We start from the raw sequence: 20,407 nt of genomic DNA on the forward strand, positions 1-20,407 counted from the left end.
GAGGCGGGGTGAAGAAACAAATGGTGGCTATATGATGATGTGGTAAGCTAGGTATGCAAACTGTCTTCCACAGAAAACAACTAAATATGCTGAATAAAGGCATCAAACTTCTTAAAAGTATCAAGGACCTGGGATGTAGTAAGGAAGTCTAAGTCCAGAACTATGCTAAGGTAGAGGGATGAAGTGACTTTGAAAACTTTGCTGAACTTAATTAAAACTTAATAAATAAATCCCAAGTGATATAACAACCAAAAGCGAAGGGCCTGCTCAAGATGGCGAGTCTAAAAAGGGTCGAGATAAAACGAGAATGACAAGAAAGAATCAAACCATTGCTATACAATTAGTTCTTGTCAATAATAACCCCACACACATATATGGACATATATATGTACACACTTAACCACTTCCAGGGGTCTCAAACTCGTGGCCCGCAGGCCACAAACAGCCCTCTGTACAACATTTTATGGTCCTGCCCTAGAAGAATCTTTTTTTGTTTTGTTTTGTTTTAGTTGTTTGGGCCACACTACCCAATGTTCAAGGCTTACTACTGACTTGGCACTCAAGGATCACCCCGACTTTGCCTTCTGCAGCCCCCAGGTAAATTGAGTTTGAGACCCCTAAATAAAGCAACCTTTGGTGTTGAGTGAAAAGAGAGGGACCTGTCCAGAGACATTAAAACAATCTTTCCAAATAAAAGACTGTAACCTAAATTTGTATTATCCAGATTCTGTAATGTACCCTAAGTTCTGAATCTATGGTAGACCCAGCTTGTTACTACCACTGGGCACCTGGAAAAATGTCCCGCCTCTCTGCAGGGAGCTACATTCATTCTCAATAGTTTGGAAGAAAATTCTCAGGGAAACAAGATTTTTGGTAAAAATAAAAGTTATCTTAGAGACAGAAGATAGATTATATTGAATGAAACTTATAGAAAGATGCTTGAGGAAACAAAGAATAAGGCTGTGTTGGGACCAGAGCTATAGCACAGCGGTAGGGCTTTTTGCCTTGCATAAAGCCGACCTGAGACAAACCCGGGTTCTGGGTTCGATCCCTGACATTTCATATGGTCTTCTGAACCTGCCAGGAGCAATTTCTGAGCACAGAGCCAGGAGTGACCCCTGAGCACCGCCGGGGGTGGCCCAACAACAAACAAAAAAGAGTAAGTGTGTGTTGGAGAGAGAACATGGCTTTTTCCACAGTTAAAGCTACAAAGAAGCCAAGGAACAGATAACTGAGAAGCTACAAAGAAGCCAAGGAACAGATAACTGAGATACATAGTCAAAGCAGAGCTTGGGCTTGACAACAACAAACAAAAAAGAGTAAGTGTGTCTTGGAGAGAGAACATGGGCTTTTCCACAGTTAAAGCTACAAAGCCAAGAAATAGATAACTGAGATACATAGTCAAGGCAGAGCTTGGGCTTGAAGAGCAAAACTTAATTTTTGATACAATATCATTGTATTTAGTCTCTGTGAGTTACAAAGTTCATGATTGCTTTACGGAAGACATTATTGTAACATGAATCCCTTCACCACCAATTTCTCCATTCCCAGTTTGCCTCCCACCAACCACTACGACTTCCTTGCTTCTTTCTTTCTTTCTTTTCTTTCTTTTCTTTCTTTCTTTCTTTCTTTCTTTCTTTCTTTCTTTCTTTCTTTCTTTCTTTCTTTCTTTCTTTCTTTCTTTCTTTCTTTCTTTCTTTCTTATTTCTTTCTTTCTTTCTTTCTTTCTTTCCGTCCTTCCTTCCTTCCTTCCTTCTTTCTTTCTTTCTTTCTTTCTTTCCGTCCTTCCTTCCTTCCATTCTTTCTTCCTTCCTTTCTTTCTTTTCTTTCTTTCTTTCTTTCTTTCTTTCTTTCTTTCTTTCTTTCTTTCTTTCTTTCTTTCTTTCTTTCTTTCTTTCTTTCTTTCTCTTTCTTTCTTTCTTTCTTTCTTTTCTTTCTTCCTCCCTCCCTCCCTCCCTCCCTCCTTCCTTCCTTTCTTTCTTACTTTATACCTTCCTTCCTTGTTTCTCTTTCATTCATTCTTTTTTCTTTCTTTCTTCCTTCCTTCTTTCCTTCATTCCTTCCTACTTTCCTTCCTTCCTACTTTCCTTCATTCCTTTCTTCTTTCTTTCTTTCTTCTTCCTTCCTTCCTTCCTTCCTTCCTTCCTTTCTTTCTTTCTTTCTTCTTCCTTCCTTCCTTCCTTTCTTTCTTCTTTCTTACTTTCTTCCTTCCTTCTTTCCTTCCTACCTTCCTTCCTTCTCTTTCTTCCTTCCTTCCTTCCTTCCTTCCTTCATTCATTCCTTCTTTCCTTCCTTCCTTGTTTCTCTCTCTTTCTTTCTTTCTTTCTTTCTTTCTTTCTTTCTTTCTTTCTTTCTTTCTTTCTTTCTTCCTTCCTTCCTTCCTTCCTTCTTTCTTTCTTTCTTTCTTTCTTTCTTCCTTCCCTTTCCTCCTTTCTTTTTCTCTCTTTATTTCACTCTTTCCTTCCTGCCTTCCTTCTTTCTTTCATAGACAGTATATAAAGGAGCAAGATCAGACAATGATGAGATATGATGTAAACAAATGCATAAATTTATAATAGAACTGAGGTGTGATCAAAATGATTGAGAATGGAGGTCAAATAAAACAGAAGTGGGTAAAATGAAGGTGAGGGACAAGTGAATGTAAGGAAGATTGAAGAATGAGAATAAATATAAAGACATGTGGTCATAAATACATGAGCTATAACAGTAACTTAATGTCAATAAGAGGATAAAGATAGTTTTAATTAGTGTGGGATTCAAAGTTAATTTACATTATATAACAAACAGTTCTAACAATTACGAAGTGTGTAGCCAACCATACAAACTAGTCATTTAACTGAGGTAGTGTACTTTAAACTATTATGGTTTTATTATTCAACATTATTTTATAAAACCTTAAAATTTGAAACGACCACACTTATTTCTTATTCAATTATGGGTTCTGGCACACAGTGATATGTCAAACAAATGCTTGTCTTCCATAAGTCATAGAGTAGTGTGTTCAAGACTACACACATTTGTTTATTTAATCCTTCTCATCTATAAACTTTGAACTGAGATGCAATTTAAGACCGAAGGAATTCTTTTAAGTGACTTAAATAGGATGGAGAAAACGAAGATTAAGTAATTTGACACACACTGAAAGGATAAAGAAACATGGGCTGGAGCGATATCACAGCAGGTACGGCGCTTGCCTTGTACACTGTAGATCTAGGTTTGATCCCTGGCATCCCATATGGTCCCCTGAGCTTGCCAAGAGTGATTCCTGTACACAGAACCAGGATTGATCTCTAAGCACTGCCAGATGAGGCCCACAAAACAAACAAACAAACAAACTAAAGAAACAAAGAGCACAGCACAAAAACAATTTATTCTACAATAAGAACCAAAGTGTGCTTCTTGGATGGGAAAGTAAAAGGTGGAAATAGATACATTTTGGCAAAGGAGATCAATGATTTGATCTTGGATGGAAAACATCATGATGTGTATAGGATGTCAAGATAAAGTGAAGTACACTAGAAGTATATATAATTTGTTAATTTTTTGTTTGTTACTATGTGAAAAACAAAACAAAGTACGGGCTTACTCCTGACTCATCACTCTTCGTGGAGTTTCAGGAGCATATGTGAAGTGCCATGGATGGAACCCGGATTAACGATGTGCCAGGCAAGTATTCTGCCCCTTAAACTATCTCCTTATGGCCTTACATATTTTAAAACCTTTAGTACTTCAACAGTATTCTATTTATTTTTTTAAAAAAAATCGTAAAACTAGAACTGAGAAAAATGAAGTTAAGGAATGTGCTTGAAGCTAATCAACGAATGTTCAGGGATCATTCCAAAGATTTAAATGTAGATGTTTACTACATGGTCAAAACGACCATTTAGACTTTTTTGTCATTCTTTTTTCAATTTTAATTGCTTTATTTAAGCAGCGTGGTTCTAAAATTGTTCATTTTGGGGTTTCAGTCATACAATGTACACCAGTGAGACCTTTGGTCACCAATGTCTATCCCTTTACCTTTGGATCATTTTACTCAGCATAATAGTCTCCATGTTCATCCTTGTATAAGCAAAGTTCATGACTTCATTTTCCTAACAGCTGCATAGTATTCCATGTGTAATCAGTACCACAGTTTCTTTAATCACTCATCTGTTCTCAGAAACTTGGCTTGCTTCCAGAGTGTGACTGTTGAATAATGCAGCATTGAAAACAGAAGTGCAGAGGGTTTTCTGCAGTGTGTTTTTGGGCTCTTAGGGTATATAACTAGAATTATTACTGGATCCTATGGGAGCTCAATTTGTAGTTTTTGGAAAACTACCATTATTTTGCACAAAGGCTGGACCAGTCAAAACTTCACTAGCAAAAATGAGAGTCCCCTTTTCTCCATATATGGACAAGCAATTGGTTGCTCTTGTTCTTTTTGATGCATGCCAATCTCTGTAGTGTGAGATGATATCATACTGTTTTGATTTGAATCTCCCTGATGATTAATGATGTGAAGCAGTTCTTCATGTGTCTTTTGGCTATCTGTGCTTCTTCTTTGAGGAAATGTTTTTTTCTTCTCCCCATTTTTGGATGGAGTTAGATTTTTTTCTGGTAAAGTACTTCAACCAGTGCCTTGTATATATTAATAGATATTAGCCCCTTATCTGATGGATATTGGGTGAAAAGTTTCTACCATTCTGTGGGTAACCTTTGTATCCTAGTCACTATTTCCTTTAAAGTGAAGAAACTTCTGAGTTTAATGTAGTACCATTTGTTTATTTTTCTTCCACTTGTTTGGCCAGTGCTCTTTCATTATTGACAATGCCTTTAGCTTCACTGTCATGGAGTGTTCTGCCTAAGTTTTTCTCTGTGTACCTATGGTTTCAGGTCTGATAGCAAAGTCTTTATTTAATTTTTATTTGACCTTTGTCCATGGTATTAAGGAGAGGTCTGAGTTCATGTTTTGCATGTAGTTGACCAGTTTTTCCAGCACCACTTATTGAAGATAGTTTCCTGTTGCACTTTGTATTTCTTGCTTCTTTATCAAAACTCAATTGTTATTAAACTGTGGGTCCATCTCTGGATACTCAAGACTATTCCATTGATCTAAGAGTCTGTCTTTATGCCAATTCTATGCTGTTTTAGTGACTATTGCTTTATAGTACAATTTAAGAGGTGAAAGAGCTATATAAAGAAAACTACAAAATACTGCTTCAAGAGATAAAAGACACAAGGAAATGGAGACATATACCCTGCTCTTCAATTGGAAAGTTTAGCATCATTATAATGATGATCTAGGAAGTAAATCCTAAAGCATTGTACAGATTTAATGCAATACCTATAAAAATCCCATGACATTTTCAAAGAAGTGGATGAGACACTCCTGAAATTCATATGGAGAAATAAATGTCCACAAATAGCTAAAGCAATCCTTGACAAAATAAAAGAAGATGGGAGGAATCACTTTCTCCAATTTTAATTTGTACTATAAAGCAATAAACTTTTTATAATTATGACTAATAAAAATTTTTGAAACAGTAAAAACATTAAGACATTAAGATTTATATTGGGTTTTTTAGGCCAGCTTATAAGGGCAATAGTCTTCCTTGTTTCTCAACTGTTTACTTCTCTTTTTCTATCTCTTCAAAGACCACCACATCCAGGTATTTTGTTGTGGGTCTTCTTCAAGTGCTTATAATTTCCACACAGCTCAGCTCTCCCCTTTCCTGGTTGATATAGTATATTATTCACCAAGATAAAAATAATGATAACTGATGTTTTGAGATCTCAGCACTTGGTGCTTTATAGGCTAGAAGATTTCTGGGTTGAAACTTTCTTCAATGCAAGAAATGCTTTAATGGTAGGTATATGTCACTGAATACTTTGTAGTGACCATCAAAGAGAAACTCTAGTAATGGCAATAACAACTACTTATTATAGCTCTGGAACTCCCCATAATTAAAAGAGTTTCTTTGACAAGACATTAGTCTTTAATTAACCCCTAATTTCTCACTTCCTCCTTGGAGTCAAATGTCTCAAGAGAATTGTCTGTGCCTGTAACTTCTCTCCTTCTAGTCTAGTTTTCTGTTTTTGTTTTATTTTGGGCCAACTCATTAGTGACCTTGACTTACTCTTGGTTCTGTGCTCAGGAATAACTCCCGGTGGGCTGAGACACACTAGAGCTAAAATCTGGGTCCATGTACAAGGCAATTCACTATCCACTATACTAGCGCTTGGGCCTCATTTTAATTCAATGTAGTATATATATTTAATATATTTTATTTAAACACCTTGATTACATACATGATTGTGTTTGGGTTTCAGTCATGTAAAGAACATCACCCATCACTAGTGCAACATTCCCATCACCAATGTCCAAAATCTCCCTCCTCCCACCCAATCCCCGCCTGTACTCTAGACAGGCTTTCTATTTCCCTCATACACTCTCACTATTAGGATAGTTCAAAACGTAGTTATTTCTCTAACTAAACTCATCCCTGTTTGTGGTGAACTTCCTGAGGTGAGCTGTAACTTCCAGCTCTATTCTCTTTTGGTTCTGAGATTTATTATTGCAAGAATGTCTTTCATTTTTCTTAAAACTCATAGATGAGTGAGACCATTCTCTCTCTGACTTATTTCACTCAGCATAATAGATTCCATGTACATCCACGTATAGGAAAATTTCATGACTTCATCTCTCCTGACAGCTGCATAATATTCCATTATGTATATGTACCACAGTTTCTTTGTGATGTGTGCCATTCTCTGGGGTGTGAGGTGCTACCTCATAGTTGTTTTGATTTGCATCTCCCTGATGATTAGTGATGCGGAGCACTTTTTTCATGTGTCTTTTGGCCATTTTTATTTCTTCTTTGTCAAAGTCTGTCCATTTCTTCTCCCCATTTTTGATGGGATTAGATGTTTTCTTGTAAATTTCTGTCAGTGCCTTGTATATTTTGGAGATTAGCCCCTTATCTGATGGGTATTGGGTGAATAGTTTCTCCCACTAAGTGGGTGGCTCTTGTATCCTGGGCGCTATTTCCTTTGAGGTGCAGAAGCTTCTCAGTTTAATATATTCCCATCTGTTAATCTCTGCTTTCACTTGCTTGGAGAGTGCAGTTTCCTCCTTGAAGATGCCTGTAGTCTCAATGTCCTGGAGTGTTTTGCCTATGTATTGTTCTATATATCTTATGGTTTCGGGTCTGATATCGATACCTCAATCTAGTATATTTTCTAATCTCTCCACCCAGATTAAACTATTTATTGAAAATAAATTCCAAATTGCCAAATCCAAAAGACACTTTTCCACACTTATATTATTGGAGTCACTGCACTATTTGATGTAGTCATTCGCTATCTTATAATATTTGGTTATTTAGTTATTCTGACAATAACTATTGAATTGTCCCTTATATCACAATCTGCTATTGTTGTCTCCTTTGCAGATGTTCCTAATATTGGGGTTTCTCAAGACTCAACCATGGGTCTTCTGCCATTTTTTCTTTATATTCCTTCCCTCTGTCATTTCAGCCAGGCCACATCTTATGGTTTCATCTATATGCTGATCATTGCCAAAATAATTTATTTAGTCAAGACTTTCATTTGGGTGATAGATAGAGTGATGATACAATGAGTAGGGCACTTTCCTTATACACAGCCAACCCTGGTTTGATCCCAAGCATCCCATATGGGCCCCTAAGCCCACCAGGAGTGATTCCTTATTGCAGATTCAGGAGTAACCCCTGAGCACTACTGGGTGTAGACCCCCCCGAGAAAAGGCTCTCATCTAGAGATCTACAACTTGGCTTAGTAGTAAAGTGCCTGCCTTGTAAGCATGAGAGCATAATTTGATGCTCATTCCTACTCAAAAGCCACATGTTTGGCCCTAGCAACTCTGTTACCTGGATAACTGGTGCCACAACAGAGTATGTGCTCTCTGGAGCAATGCAGTCAGGTTGTGCAAGCACCACAGATAAAAGTGTGTGTCCTCTAATGAGTATTAAATTAAAGTACGCAAATGCCTCGATAAATTAGACAACACCTAGTGAGCACTCCAACTATAAGATGCAAGAAAGACCACCACAATAAAATATGTGCAGTTTCCAGTAAAGACACATGTGCATGTACTGCAAAAATGTGCTTGACTTGTTTGCAATGCAGTGGGTACCAAGGAAAGTTGTGTGAGTGCCTTAATCAGGGATATGATCCCTAAGGATCAGTATAGGCAAACATAGTGAACAAGGGCAATAAGTCCCAAACATAGGCAAACACAGGCAAATGAAACTCCAGGCAAACATAGTGGAGGAAGTAACAAGTGTTAAAACTTAAATAATAGAAATAAATAAATTAAAACAGCAAATAAATTCAGCAAAATTGCAAAATCTTAAGTTGTACTGGCCAAGAAAACTGAAAGAAAATTCAAATGATTAAAATCGAAATTTAGCAACAAATTAGATAGCCTAGATGAAAAGGAAAAGTTCCTGGAAGCACTAAAAAAAGACTGACCTGGAAATAAAGAAATTTCAGTAAGCTCATTAACAAAAACAAGATTGAGTTGGTAATTAAAAAATATTTTTTCGAGATAGAAAAATTGGAGACCAAGTGATTTTCTGTTAAGCTCTACTACACTTTCAAAGATGAATCAATAACATTTTTCTCAAGTTCATCCTAAATATAGAAGGAAACTTCTCAACATAGTCTATAGAAAAATAGTATTCTGGTGTCAAAACAAGACAAAGACGTCACAAGAAAAACTCAGGTCATTGTTTCTTAAGTTATAAATGCAAAAATCTGCAAGAGAATACCAACCACTTGACCTCAAAACATCAAAAAATATCATACACTGTCAGCAAATAGGATTCCTTCCAGCATTTAAAGGCTTATATAATGTCAAAAATTAAGAACCAGGGAGTAGCCCCCAGATGTACTACTGGATAGAATCCTGGAGATCTCCCAAAGCAATGCAAGATGGGTCCTACTGAGCTCTGAGCACCACCTGGGTAGCCCTGGTAATTTCCAACACCGCACATACCAAACAGCCTTGCATCTTTAGGCCCTAATATTTCAGTAGAAAAAAATTCTATTAAATAAGTATTTCTCTATTAATTTAAAAAATAAAATAATGTTTCTAGTGCAACTAGATATCCACATACAAAAGAATACATTTGGTTCTTTTCACACTATCTACAAAAATTAACTCAGAAAATGCAGCCAGTACTGCTTGCAGCATCTCCCCCAAGTCAACTTCCAAGTCCCACAGCCTGACAAGTCCCTCTGCCATACAGTGCCACATCTCAGGTCTGTGTGTGTGCATAGAGAGGGACACGCTGGTCACTCCCATCAATCATCCTCTTCCCAAGCCACATGGGCATCATATATTTCCAGGCACATTTCCATTATTCTAGAAAATATACAGCACAAAACTCCGTTGAACAAACAATGGATTAGTTTGCAATATTTTAGCATACTTACATAATGTCATTTGTTTAGGAAAATATCCTTTAAAGCAGATATACCTCTAGTCACCTTTTATAAAAATCAGTTCAATAATTCACTTCCTTAAACACCCTAAAACTCCAGCATTCCAACCCACCAAATGCAAAGAACAATGGGGAAATTAAGGAAGATACCTGCAGTTGGGGATATGAAGAGAAAACCTAGGACATTCTTAAGTCCACCAAAATACCTGAATCTTATAAATGAGGATCTAAAATCAACACTTAAGGATTTAACAATAAAAATCAAGGAGTAATTAGCCTGAGAAGTAAAACAATCTATAGATGAACAGTTTAATCAACCTATGATTGTTTTAAGAATGTACTATGCAGAATGTAACCTAGGAAGCCCTTTTCCAGCAAAGTTTATCCTCACTAATGATGATTTGCCTAGGAATTGAAAAACCTTCCCATTTGACCTGCCAGCTTTATATTTTTTAGGTTGGGTCAGTTTTTCAAATACAACCTATGGATAGATCTTCATTGTCTCTCTGTGTGTGTATATTAGGCCACCTTTATGCCCATCTAATGTCTGTCTGTATTGTACATATTGCTTGTCTATGTTGTATATAGTCCTCTTTGTTATATAAAACTCTTCATTTCTCCCCTCCCCCTGTTTATCACTTTACAAATCCTTTTCTATCTTTTCATTCTCTCACCCCTGATTTGTTACTTTTCCCTACTTAACACAGTTTACCCTCTGTTCTTAGCTCCTCTGAAACCAGAATGCACCCTCCATCCCACTCCATCCCACAATAGCCTCCCAGCCTGCCTTGCCTTGGCTCAAGAAGAAGCTGCTGGTGCTGCTTCTGACGATTTACTCTTTTATTAAATTAATATCTTTATTTAAACACCTTGATTACAAATATGATTATAGTTGGGTTTCAGTCATGTAAAGAACTCCCCCCTTCACTAGTGCAACATTCCCATAACCGATTTTTCTCCCACCTCCCTTCACTGTTGACTTGCTTGCTACCAGATTCAGCTTTTGGAAACCCTCAGTTCAAGGGCATTTACTGATCCATGACTGCTGTGATCCATTTTTTTCAGACACCACAAGACCATGTTGCAGGCTAAAGATGTATTCCAGATTTTATCCCCCTCCAGACTTAAAGTGGATATGTATATTTCCTTTGTATATTTCTTTATGTATATTTTCTCAATAGGTTATAATTCTTATTGTGTATTTCCATATGTTTAGGTAGTTTTCCCCAACCCTTTTGGATTTATTAGGAAATTGTAGTAGATAAGAAGTTTCTCTTGGGTTTGAGTTTAGGTTAGAATCAGGTTATAGGCAATGTTTAGCTTGTTATTTTATCCTCATATGCACCAGTAGTATCCTCTGGCTTTTTGTTCTTTTTTTTTTTTTGCAAAAACACATTAACATGGGGAAATATATGAAAGCCACTATGATTAAAATAAAAATTATAAAAAAATAAAAAAACAAGGAAAACTCTTCTTGACAAGCGTGAAAAAAGTAAGTACTCAATTTAAAATCACAGAACTTGCAGTTTAGCCAAAATAGCCAGTACATTTTTAGTCCAATGGCTATAGAGAAGCTTTTTAACTTGGAAACATAATTTAAGATTTTTGGATTCATCAATAAATTAGAGTGCATTAACACCCCCAATGGGGAAATATGCACAAAAAGAAGTTCTTGTCTATTAGGGATAGGAACTCATAATTTTTTTATTGCAGGGGTGTTTTCACCCTGAACATGTGTCATAGTGACTTGACCTAGGCTTCAATCGATTGGATATTTGCTGTTCGCCCCCGGACCTTGGATCCTATCTTTGGAACTGGCATCATCTTCTGCACCAGCACCAGGAATCGAACTTCTACTGGGGAAGGCCCTAATGCTGCCCTGGCACCAACTTGCACAGGGTGGATTCATATGACACCCCGACATCTTGGAAACAGCAACAACTTGCTTTCAGGGTGGGTCTCCCTGCCTCACCACCTAATGGTGAGATGAAACCAGAAGATGCTCTTTGACACCCTGACTTTTAATAGGATCTGAACAAAAACCAAGATCTCTACTGAAGCTTGACTGACAAATGTGATTGAGGAAAAAATTTTCTGGGACCATGAAGAAAGACTTTGGGTTTTGACGGCTTAGTATGCATGGAGGTAGGGATCCTGGACAGTAATAAAGAAAGGAGCCTGAGATTTGTGACACAATCATTATACTGTATATTGCTCAGTATTGAGAAAATAAGCTATAAATGATGATCATTCAGCAGAAGCTTAGGTGAGACATATTGAGATTATTAACTAGTATCCAGTAAGGATGATCAATGAGGCTCACTCACTTTGAACTTTTATATTGAATATTTGCACAAGAAAATTGTAATTCAAAACGCATTGTTATATCTTAGGCAGTGTCCAAACCATACTTTCAGGCAACTGAATAGATGCTCTAGAACACAATGGGACTCTAGAGAAACAATTCTATGCTGATGATTAAATTGTGAGGTGGGGAACAGGTTAAATTTATAGATTTTCACTCGACATTATACATGCAGTAAGTGATGCAGTTAAGAGAGAAGAGAAAAATTGTTGAAATTTTCCTAACTAGTGTAGAAGTCCTCATATTGCCCAGGACTCCTTTAGCAAATTCTCCAAATATCATTTATTTTTATCATTTTCTCCCTAAAATGCTTTCCTTTCAACTCCCTTTCAACTAGTTAACTTTGCTCATTCTTCCATATGCAGTATAAATATTAGCATATCAAAATATCATACATTCATATATTCTTGTTATACAGAAATATATACCGTATTTTATGTAGCATAAGATGCACAGATATCCAAAGATGGTGGGGAAGTGTGTCTTATGGAGCGAATGCCACCTGGAGCTAAAGCCAGAGTGCAGGGGACTTTTTTTATGTTAATGAAAAAGTATTTTAAGAAATATTTTTTATTTTATGATGTAATAAAGAAGTTAGGTAAATGTGTTTAACCAGCTGTGGAGCAGTGAATTGTAAATATACTTTGGCCTCACAGGTTGGCCTCCCAGCCACTGTTTACTGATGTCTCTTGTTTTCCTCATCTAAAACTATGTGTGTCTTATGGTCAGGTGTGTCTTACAGAGCGAAAAATATGGTAACAAAACAACATTCAATTAGTTTCCACTCCAGTTGACAATAGAAGGTATAAATGAGCTGACTAGAAAAGAGTTCCAGATAGAGGATAGTGTTTGGGCTAAGTAGTGTGCCCATTCTATAAAGGAAGAGTTCAGTGAAACAAAAGAGCACTTATCAATGTGAAGAAAAGTAAGAAAAGAACATTAACTTTATCTTTCACATAAAATAAAACTGATTGCTACCTCCACCACCAAAATCTTTCTTGTCCAAGGTTAGATAAAAGTGGCAGCTAATAATATTATGTTCTAAGGTTGCTCCAGGGTGGCAGTTGAGAAAGTCAGATGACACATAATAAAAATAATGCTTGTTGGGGGCATACATGGAAGTCTCCCACTGCCCCATTGAACTATGTTAGCATTCATCACCTCACCCACACACTCAGAATCCTAAGAAAATAATCATCACTATTAAAATAATTTTGAGACAAATTATCATCATGATTATAATTTTGAATCACACCCACCCAGCAACATTCAGGGGTTACTCTGGCTCTTCGCTCAGAAATTGTTCCTGGCAGGCTCTGGGGATGCTGGGATGCCAGGAATCGAAACAGGGTCTGTCCCAGGTCAGTCTCGTGCAAGGCAAATGCCCTACCGCTGTGCTATCCCTCCGGCCCTGACACATTATAATAAGCTCAAGATCTCATAAGCTAGTGACTCGTGTTGTTTATAAAATAAAGTAACCTCAGCCTAAATAGAGGCAGACATTACATTGAATTTAATTCCAATTCCAGCTTTAAAACACTTCCAGTATATGAAGTGCATAAGCCCTTTTCAAGTAGTTTTTCACAAATGTGTAACATAGTTTTCCCAAGTTCATTATTTGGCCATCTAGCATCAGAGACTCCAGAAATACCAGAAATACTAGAAATATGTGGAAATACTTTTATCGTTTGAATGTGCCTTGTTAACAAAGAGAATAGGGAAATGTGGAGGGCCAGGGAGGTGATTCAAAGGACTAGCCTACATACTTTTCACATAGGTTTCATTCTTGGCATGGCCCCCTGAGCACCATGGGGCGTGGCTCACAGCACCCCTGACCCCACCCCAAATGTGAAATCCTCAGCTATCAGCTTGACAGTTAGTTGCAAAAAGCAGAAGGCACCTTCACTTTGCTCCCAGTGGATTATCACCACAGTCCAGTATCAGCAGCGGGTAGAAACACATGTGTTCTATCAGACTGTGACCTTTATATTTCAAGGCAGGAGGAGCCTGAGAAAGGTCAATTTTACCAGCTAGGGTGCACTTGCAGGAGAAGCCAGGACAAAAATAAACAAAAATCTGCCAAACATTTCCACAGAATTGGATCTGTTGATTTTGAGGATGTTTGAAGAATAGGTTTATCTCCATGCTGGTGTCTTTGCAAGAAAACAAGGCCAGGAAAAGCACTTCCTCAAATGCTAAAAGAAGGCATTGCCACCACCGGCACCACCAGAACTTGCCAGGGGATTTGCAAAGCATCTTGGGGCTCAAGTTTAGAACTGGCATCTAGCCAGACTCAGATGTAAACACAGTGAAACGGGTTCGAGGATTTTGCTCCCCATTTTAAGTAGCCAATATCACAAATTTATTTGGGTTAGTAAAGTCCTGAGGTCAGGAACTCATGAATTTTCTGCAGAGACTGTCTTCTAGGTTTGTCTGTTTCCTGTGTTCTTCTGTTTGGAATCGGAATCCAAATCTTTGGGGGGAAAGGCTATGTTTATAATGCACCTGGGATTTCCTTGTTTTGGGTTTTCCCTTCTGCTTCAGTCCCTCAATCTGGTAAGAGAGTCTTGAAAGTACTTTGTGTCTGAAATAAAATGCAGAGCTAAGGACAAGTTTTCTGGTGCTTATTAAAGATTCCTTGCTGTTTTCACAAGAGTAGGGGCGTGAGACATTTGTCGACTGGCCAAATTCTAAATCGGGAGATTACATTCTGCCTCCCTAAATTCCCCTGGCAGAAGCAGACAGCCACAGTATCCTACTGTGTTTCCTGTGCTAAACTGTTGTGTGATGTCATTTATGGCACAGGTTTTCTACTAGAGAAGTGATCGCTTCTTCGTGGAGTAGTGAGTTAACTACTGAATTGTCTGGTCTTGGTTTCAAAATAGTCATCTCTATTAAAGATAAAGTGAGTTAAAAAAAATACCAACAGCAAAGCAGTATAAAACATAATAGTGCACCAGCTTTGGAGCATTAAAAAAATAAACTTTTCTCCAATGTATACCAAAAGGTGAATGCAAATTTTTACACCACGAGTCGCTGAAAATGAAAAGCTATGTATCATCTCAACCAGAAGAAGGGTTCTAAAAATGATAATGAATATTGTATGAAAGGATGAGGTCAGATCTCAGAAACCAGTTAATTCATTTCTTTTGTTATTAGGTTGCCTAGAAAATTGATGTGTATCATGCAATTTCTTTTGGTATATTTATATATGTATTTTGGGTTTGGGGGACACACTTGGCAGTGCTTAAGGTTTATTACTGGCTTTTCAGAGGGACCACTTCTCGTAGTGCTTGGGGAATCATATGGAGGTGCTGGGGCTTGGATATGGGTCAGATGTACTATGCCACCTACTTAACACTAAATCTCTGAAGGGAGATAATTCCTATTGGTAACACATTCCATTATTATTATCATTATCATTATTCTTTTTATTATTATTATTATTATTATAAATTTTTGGTTTCTGGGCTACACTTGGTGGCTCTCGGGGGTTACTTCTGGCTCTGCCCTCGGAAATTGCCCCTAGCAGGTTCAGGGGACCATATGGGATACCATATGAGAATAGAATCTGGGTGTGTCCTGGGTTGTCCGTGTGCAAGGCAAAAACCCTACTGCTGTGCTAACACTCCAGCCCCAAGTTCTAGTATTTCTGATCTTTCCACATAAACCAACTTCTTTGTTCAAGCCTGTGTACCATGTTGTGTGTTAACTGTCGCCAGCCATTAGCACCCATTACCAACATTGTGATTCACATACTAGAGATGATAGACACAGTGGACTGTTTACATGAAATTTTGTTGCATTCAAATACTGCTGGCTTTGCCACTCTCTAGGTATGTGAGGTTTAATTTATTCATCTGTAAATGAGCAAGTTTCTGAGATCAGTATGGAAATCAAATGAGAGTATGTTACTGTGGATCTTTATGGGATAAGCAGAAGCATCCCAAATTTTGCAGTAGAAGTGCTTTATCTGATTATATTCAGATAGGATATAATTCATAAGTATTTAGAGAGGGAAGCACAACTCCTGGATTTTTATTTCCTCCTTGCTTTCCTCCTTCTTTTCTCCTTTTGTCCTTTGCTCCTTTTCTCCCTTATCTCTTTCATTTCTTCGTTTCCCGTTCCTTCCTTCCTCTTTCCTTTCTTCTTCTTTCTTCCTTCCTTTCCTTCCTTTGTTTTTTCTTTCCTTCCTTCCTTCTTCCTCTTTCCTTCCTTCCTTCTTCCTTCTTCCTTCCTTCCTCCCTTCCTTCCTCCCTCCCTTCCTTCCTTGCTTCCTTCCTTCCTTCTTCCTTCCTTCCCACCTTTCTTCCTTCCTTCTTTCCGTCCTTCTTTTCTTTGTCCTTCTTTCCTTCCTTCCCTTCTTCTCTCACCAGCTGTGCTTAGGGATTGCTTTGTATGTGCTGCCATGATGGATTGAACACAGGTTGGCCAGGCACAAGGGAAATCTGTTACCATATACTACTTCTCTGGCCCTAGTCCCTGATATTTCAAAGTTCTTAGGTTAAAGATGACCAAATCAATTAGTAGTCCTCCGAATTATCCAGAAATGAAGGTGTCTGCGGCTAGATGTTGGGGCATGATAAGGACTTCTAAGAAGTAAATGAGTAATATTGTGTTTATCATGAGTTATTCCTATGAGTTGTATGATTTGATTCCTTGCTGTCCGAAGAACCTGGAAGAAATGACTGACTGAAGCATACGCCTCCTCACTCACCCAAACTTTCATTGCTGGGGAAATCGTCAAAAGAAAGGACCCAAAATAAAATGATCCCCCTTTCCAAAATCTGTTCCTTTACTTGTGGTATGTGTGTTGCTTACAGATATAGTTGGAGTCGTTCTGTTCTCTCATAACTACCACTGTCCCCGCCCTGGGGTGTCATTTAGTCACACTTGTTTCATATCTTCAGTGGAATCAGTGGGGTGTTGATTGAGATGTTATATTTTTTGCTTTGAAAACGTTTTCAGGGGTGTGGAAGGTGGGTTGAGGGGACCAAGTAGAAGATAATGAGGCGTGGGTTGTTTGTCAGTTTGTAAAAGCGAAGGATTTCCCATCACATGCCTTTGGAATGACACTGAAGCCTCCACCGGATTGATTTGACATTGATTTGGTTCAGGAGCCCAAGAACAGGTCTTGGTGAATCACCTAAGGTGGGGACTGCGGAACTATTTTCCCCTTTCCACTCAATGGATCTGTCATCAGCGGACAGGGCTTGATTTGAGTGACTAGTCTGAATATATATACACACTTGGGCTAACTTTTGGGGGAGTTGCGGGTTGTGCGTGGCCATAGTGGAAGCACTCCTTTTCTCAGGAGGTGGCCTGGGGGGGGAGAGGAAGAAGGAGAAGGAGGAGGAGAGAAGAGAGGGAGCAAGGGGGGAGAGAGAAAGAGAGGAGAGGAAAAGAGAAAGAGACAGAGAGACAGAGAACGGAGAGATAAAGGGATCGAGTGAGAGAGAGAAAAAGGAGGGGAGAGATAGAGGAGAGGAAAAGAGATAGAGGGACAGAGAAAGGAGAGAGAGACAGAAAGAGAAGAGATAAAGAGAGGAGAGAAAAAGAGAGCTAGTGAGAGAGGGGAGAGAGAGGAAGAGAGAGAGAGGAGAGAGGAGAGCTAGAGAAAGAGACAAAGAGATAGTGAGCGAGACAGAGAGCAAGAGAGAGAGAGGAGAGTTGGAGAGAGCGGAGAAAGAGAGCGTGAGAGACAGGAGAGGAGGAGAGGCAGCGAAAGAGAAAGAGGCGAGCGCGGCCGCGCGCGGCAGGCACGCGGTGGGTTCCCGCGCCTTGCAAGTTGTGCGGGCGGCCCGGGGCGCGCGGGGCCGAGCGGGGCGCGCGGGCGGGCGGGCGGGCGGGCGGCGGGGCCGGGCCGGGCCGAGCGTGCGCGCGCGCGGCCCGCCGGTGCCCCGCGCGCCCCCGGCGGCCGGCCCGCAGCGTGCTCGCCCCCGCGTCCGGCCGGCTCGGGGCTCCCTCGGGGCTCGGCCGCGCGGCGTGGGGAGCCGGCGGCAAGATGGCGGCGGGCTGCTGCGGGGTGAAGAAGCAGAAACTGTCCAGCTCGCCCCCGGCCGGCTCGGGGGGCGCGGCGGCGGGCTCGCACGGCGCGGGGGACGGCCAGGCCCGCGCCGGGGACTTGGGCTTCGGCGGCGGCGGCGGCGGCGGCGGGGGGGCGCGCCTCAACGGGCTGGGCGCGCTGACGGCCGGCGGCGGCGGCGGCCCCCTCCCGACCCCCGCGGGCGGCGGCGGCGGCGCGGGGTCCCTGGCGGCGCCCCCCGGCTGCGGGGTGGCCACGCTGCTGGCCTCCGCCGCCGCCTCGCCCGCGCCGATCGCGGCCCCCCGGAAGATGGTGGTGTCCGCCGAGATGTGCTGCTTCTGCTTCGACGTGCTCTACTGTCACCTGTACGGCTACCAGCAGCCGCGGACGCCCCGCTTCACCAACGAGCCCTAGTGAGTACCCCCGACCCGCCGCGCGCTCGGGCTGCGGCGCCGACTGGCGCCGAGTCCCGGCCGGCCCGCCCGCCCGCCCGCGCGCCCCCCGAGCGAGCCCCCGGGCGCCCCGTGCCGCCACCCCACCCCGTTTGGGGCCACCCCGTTTCCCAACCCACCCGGGGACCCCACACACCCTTCCGATCGGGCTCCCTAACGAACTCCCCAGGCGCATTCGCCCGCCCCGCGCCCCGACTAACTAACTTCTTGGGGAGTTGGGGCGCCCTTTCCTGCTCGCTCGCTCGCCCCTCTCCGTCGCCCACCCCGACCCGGGCTCCCTTCCCGAGGGCGAAAAAGGGGGGACCGGGACTACACGCGCCGGCGATCGGCGCCACGCTCAGCCTTCTCCACCCCGGTTGCCTGGACGCCGCGCGCCAGTCCCGACGCGGTGGCCCGCGCGCCCCGCAGCTCCTGGAGAGGCCCCGATCCCCCGCGGGGTGCCCAGCAGCAAGTAGCTAACTTGACATCACACTGATGGAACTTCGTCCCGAGCCTGTCCCAGCACCTCAGGCCCCTCATGGCTCACCCAGGTTCCCCCCTTTGTCCCGGACTCCCTATTTTAAATAGGAACCTGCACCCACCACTAGTGTTTCTAGGAAACCGCCCTGCGAGTTCTCATCCGATTCTGAGGTGACCCTCTCACCCCTATTCGGTCCTCTGTTTATCTGGGTAACAGCTTATGCCATCAGATCTGTCCCTTTGGGGCGACGGTCCCCAAGTCCCCCAAGTCCGGAGACCGTGTCCATGTGGCCACTGGACTTTTCTCAGTGACTGAGACAGAATTTCAGCAACCTCCAACGGAATGTAGAGGAATGTCTGGGTGCCACCGAGTTTGCGGGATTTGGGAAGGATTTCCTCGCCTCCCCATGTGTACTTGAATTTGTTTCAAATAACACCATCATGGCTCACAGCCAGCTTCCTTGGAATCCCTGGCCATTTGCATGTGTGGGAGATGGGACATCTGTTTTTATTTTTTCAATATGTAAACAGAGTGTAAACTGACTTTTGGGACTTCAAAACTAAACGGCATGTCAAGCAAGCCCAAGGAAGGGCAATATGATAAAGAGGGCTATTGTTTTTTCTTTTTTTTTTTTTCTGTGCTGCATTTTTAGCAGAAACAAAAAGGAAAAATTTCAGACAAAAACTTACACTGCAAAAGCATCCACCTTTTCCGACCAAAACAACTGTCTCTTGCGCCTTAGATCATAAATCCCTGAATTGATGTTCTCATTTACAGACTGCTGCTTTTCATTTTGTGACATTTCTCTACGCTGACTAGAAACACTTCCACCCAGACCCCAAATATCCACTGGTGATGTGAAATAGGAGCTACAATAAAATATTCTGGAAATTAGGAGTTTTTATTGTTTTCTTTGGCCTGAATGCTTGAAATGTATTAAATTTTCTTTGACTTCTGTGGTCTGTATTCCTTTCCATCTTGCTTCATATTTGGGCATTGGCTTGTAAGAAAGGCATGGGCAGGCATTCCAAACTTAAATGTAGTTAGATATTTTATGATTTGGTTCTAGAAATTTCCATGTTAGTCCACACCTTTACTTCAGCCAATTTTGTTTCTCGGTTTAAACATACAATTCATTTCAGAAATACTGCCTTGTGGAAAAAAAAGTCTCAAATAAACAATTATTACCTCAAGCCACTACTTTGCCTTTTCTTGGATGTCTATAATATATCAAAGGCCACTCCAGAGGTGCTAGTCTAGGTTGACCCTGCAAAGTCAAGGGACTGAGAGATTTTTTTTCCTGTTTAACAGTTAAATGACTTTGGCAAACACCGTTTTAGAATTCACGCTCCATTGCTCCAAAACATATGAGAACACACTTTCAGGAGGTGCTACATTCACACATTTGCAAGTGAGTTTGGGTTAACTGAATAACCACAACAGTTGTTTAAAAAGAAAGGGAGCTTGACCAGATCATATAGATAAGTGCTCATGGGAATGTCTGTCATTCGCAGGGCTGCCTTGTACTCTTGTTCAGGTGTCATTTCTCTTCAAAAACCCTTTCCTTTAGATTTCTTTTTCACAGAATTGACCAGAAAAGAGTCACTTCTGGGCCCGGAGAGATAGCACAGCGGCGTT

The 20,407-nt window shown here is 41.0% G+C and overlaps 1 protein-coding gene across 2 annotated transcripts in view; it reads left to right on the plus strand.

Annotated features, from left to right (window-relative positions):
• Positions 1-17,836: 17,836 nt before the first annotated feature.
• AMMECR1 (AMMECR nuclear protein 1) overlaps positions 17,837-20,407 on the plus strand; it is a 138,644-nt gene continuing 136,073 nt past the window's right edge. For both annotated transcript variants that reach the window (XM_049767606.1, XM_049767607.1), the window contains exon 1: positions 17,837-18,270. In XM_049767606.1, coding sequence (XP_049623563.1) covers positions 17,837-18,270 — 434 coding nt within the window. The remainder of the gene's footprint in view (positions 18,271-20,407) is intronic.

The sequence above is a fragment of the Suncus etruscus genome, chromosome X (genome assembly GCF_024139225.1).
Source record: "Suncus etruscus isolate mSunEtr1 chromosome X, mSunEtr1.pri.cur, whole genome shotgun sequence".
Taxonomy (NCBI): domain Eukaryota; kingdom Metazoa; phylum Chordata; class Mammalia; order Eulipotyphla; family Soricidae; genus Suncus; species Suncus etruscus.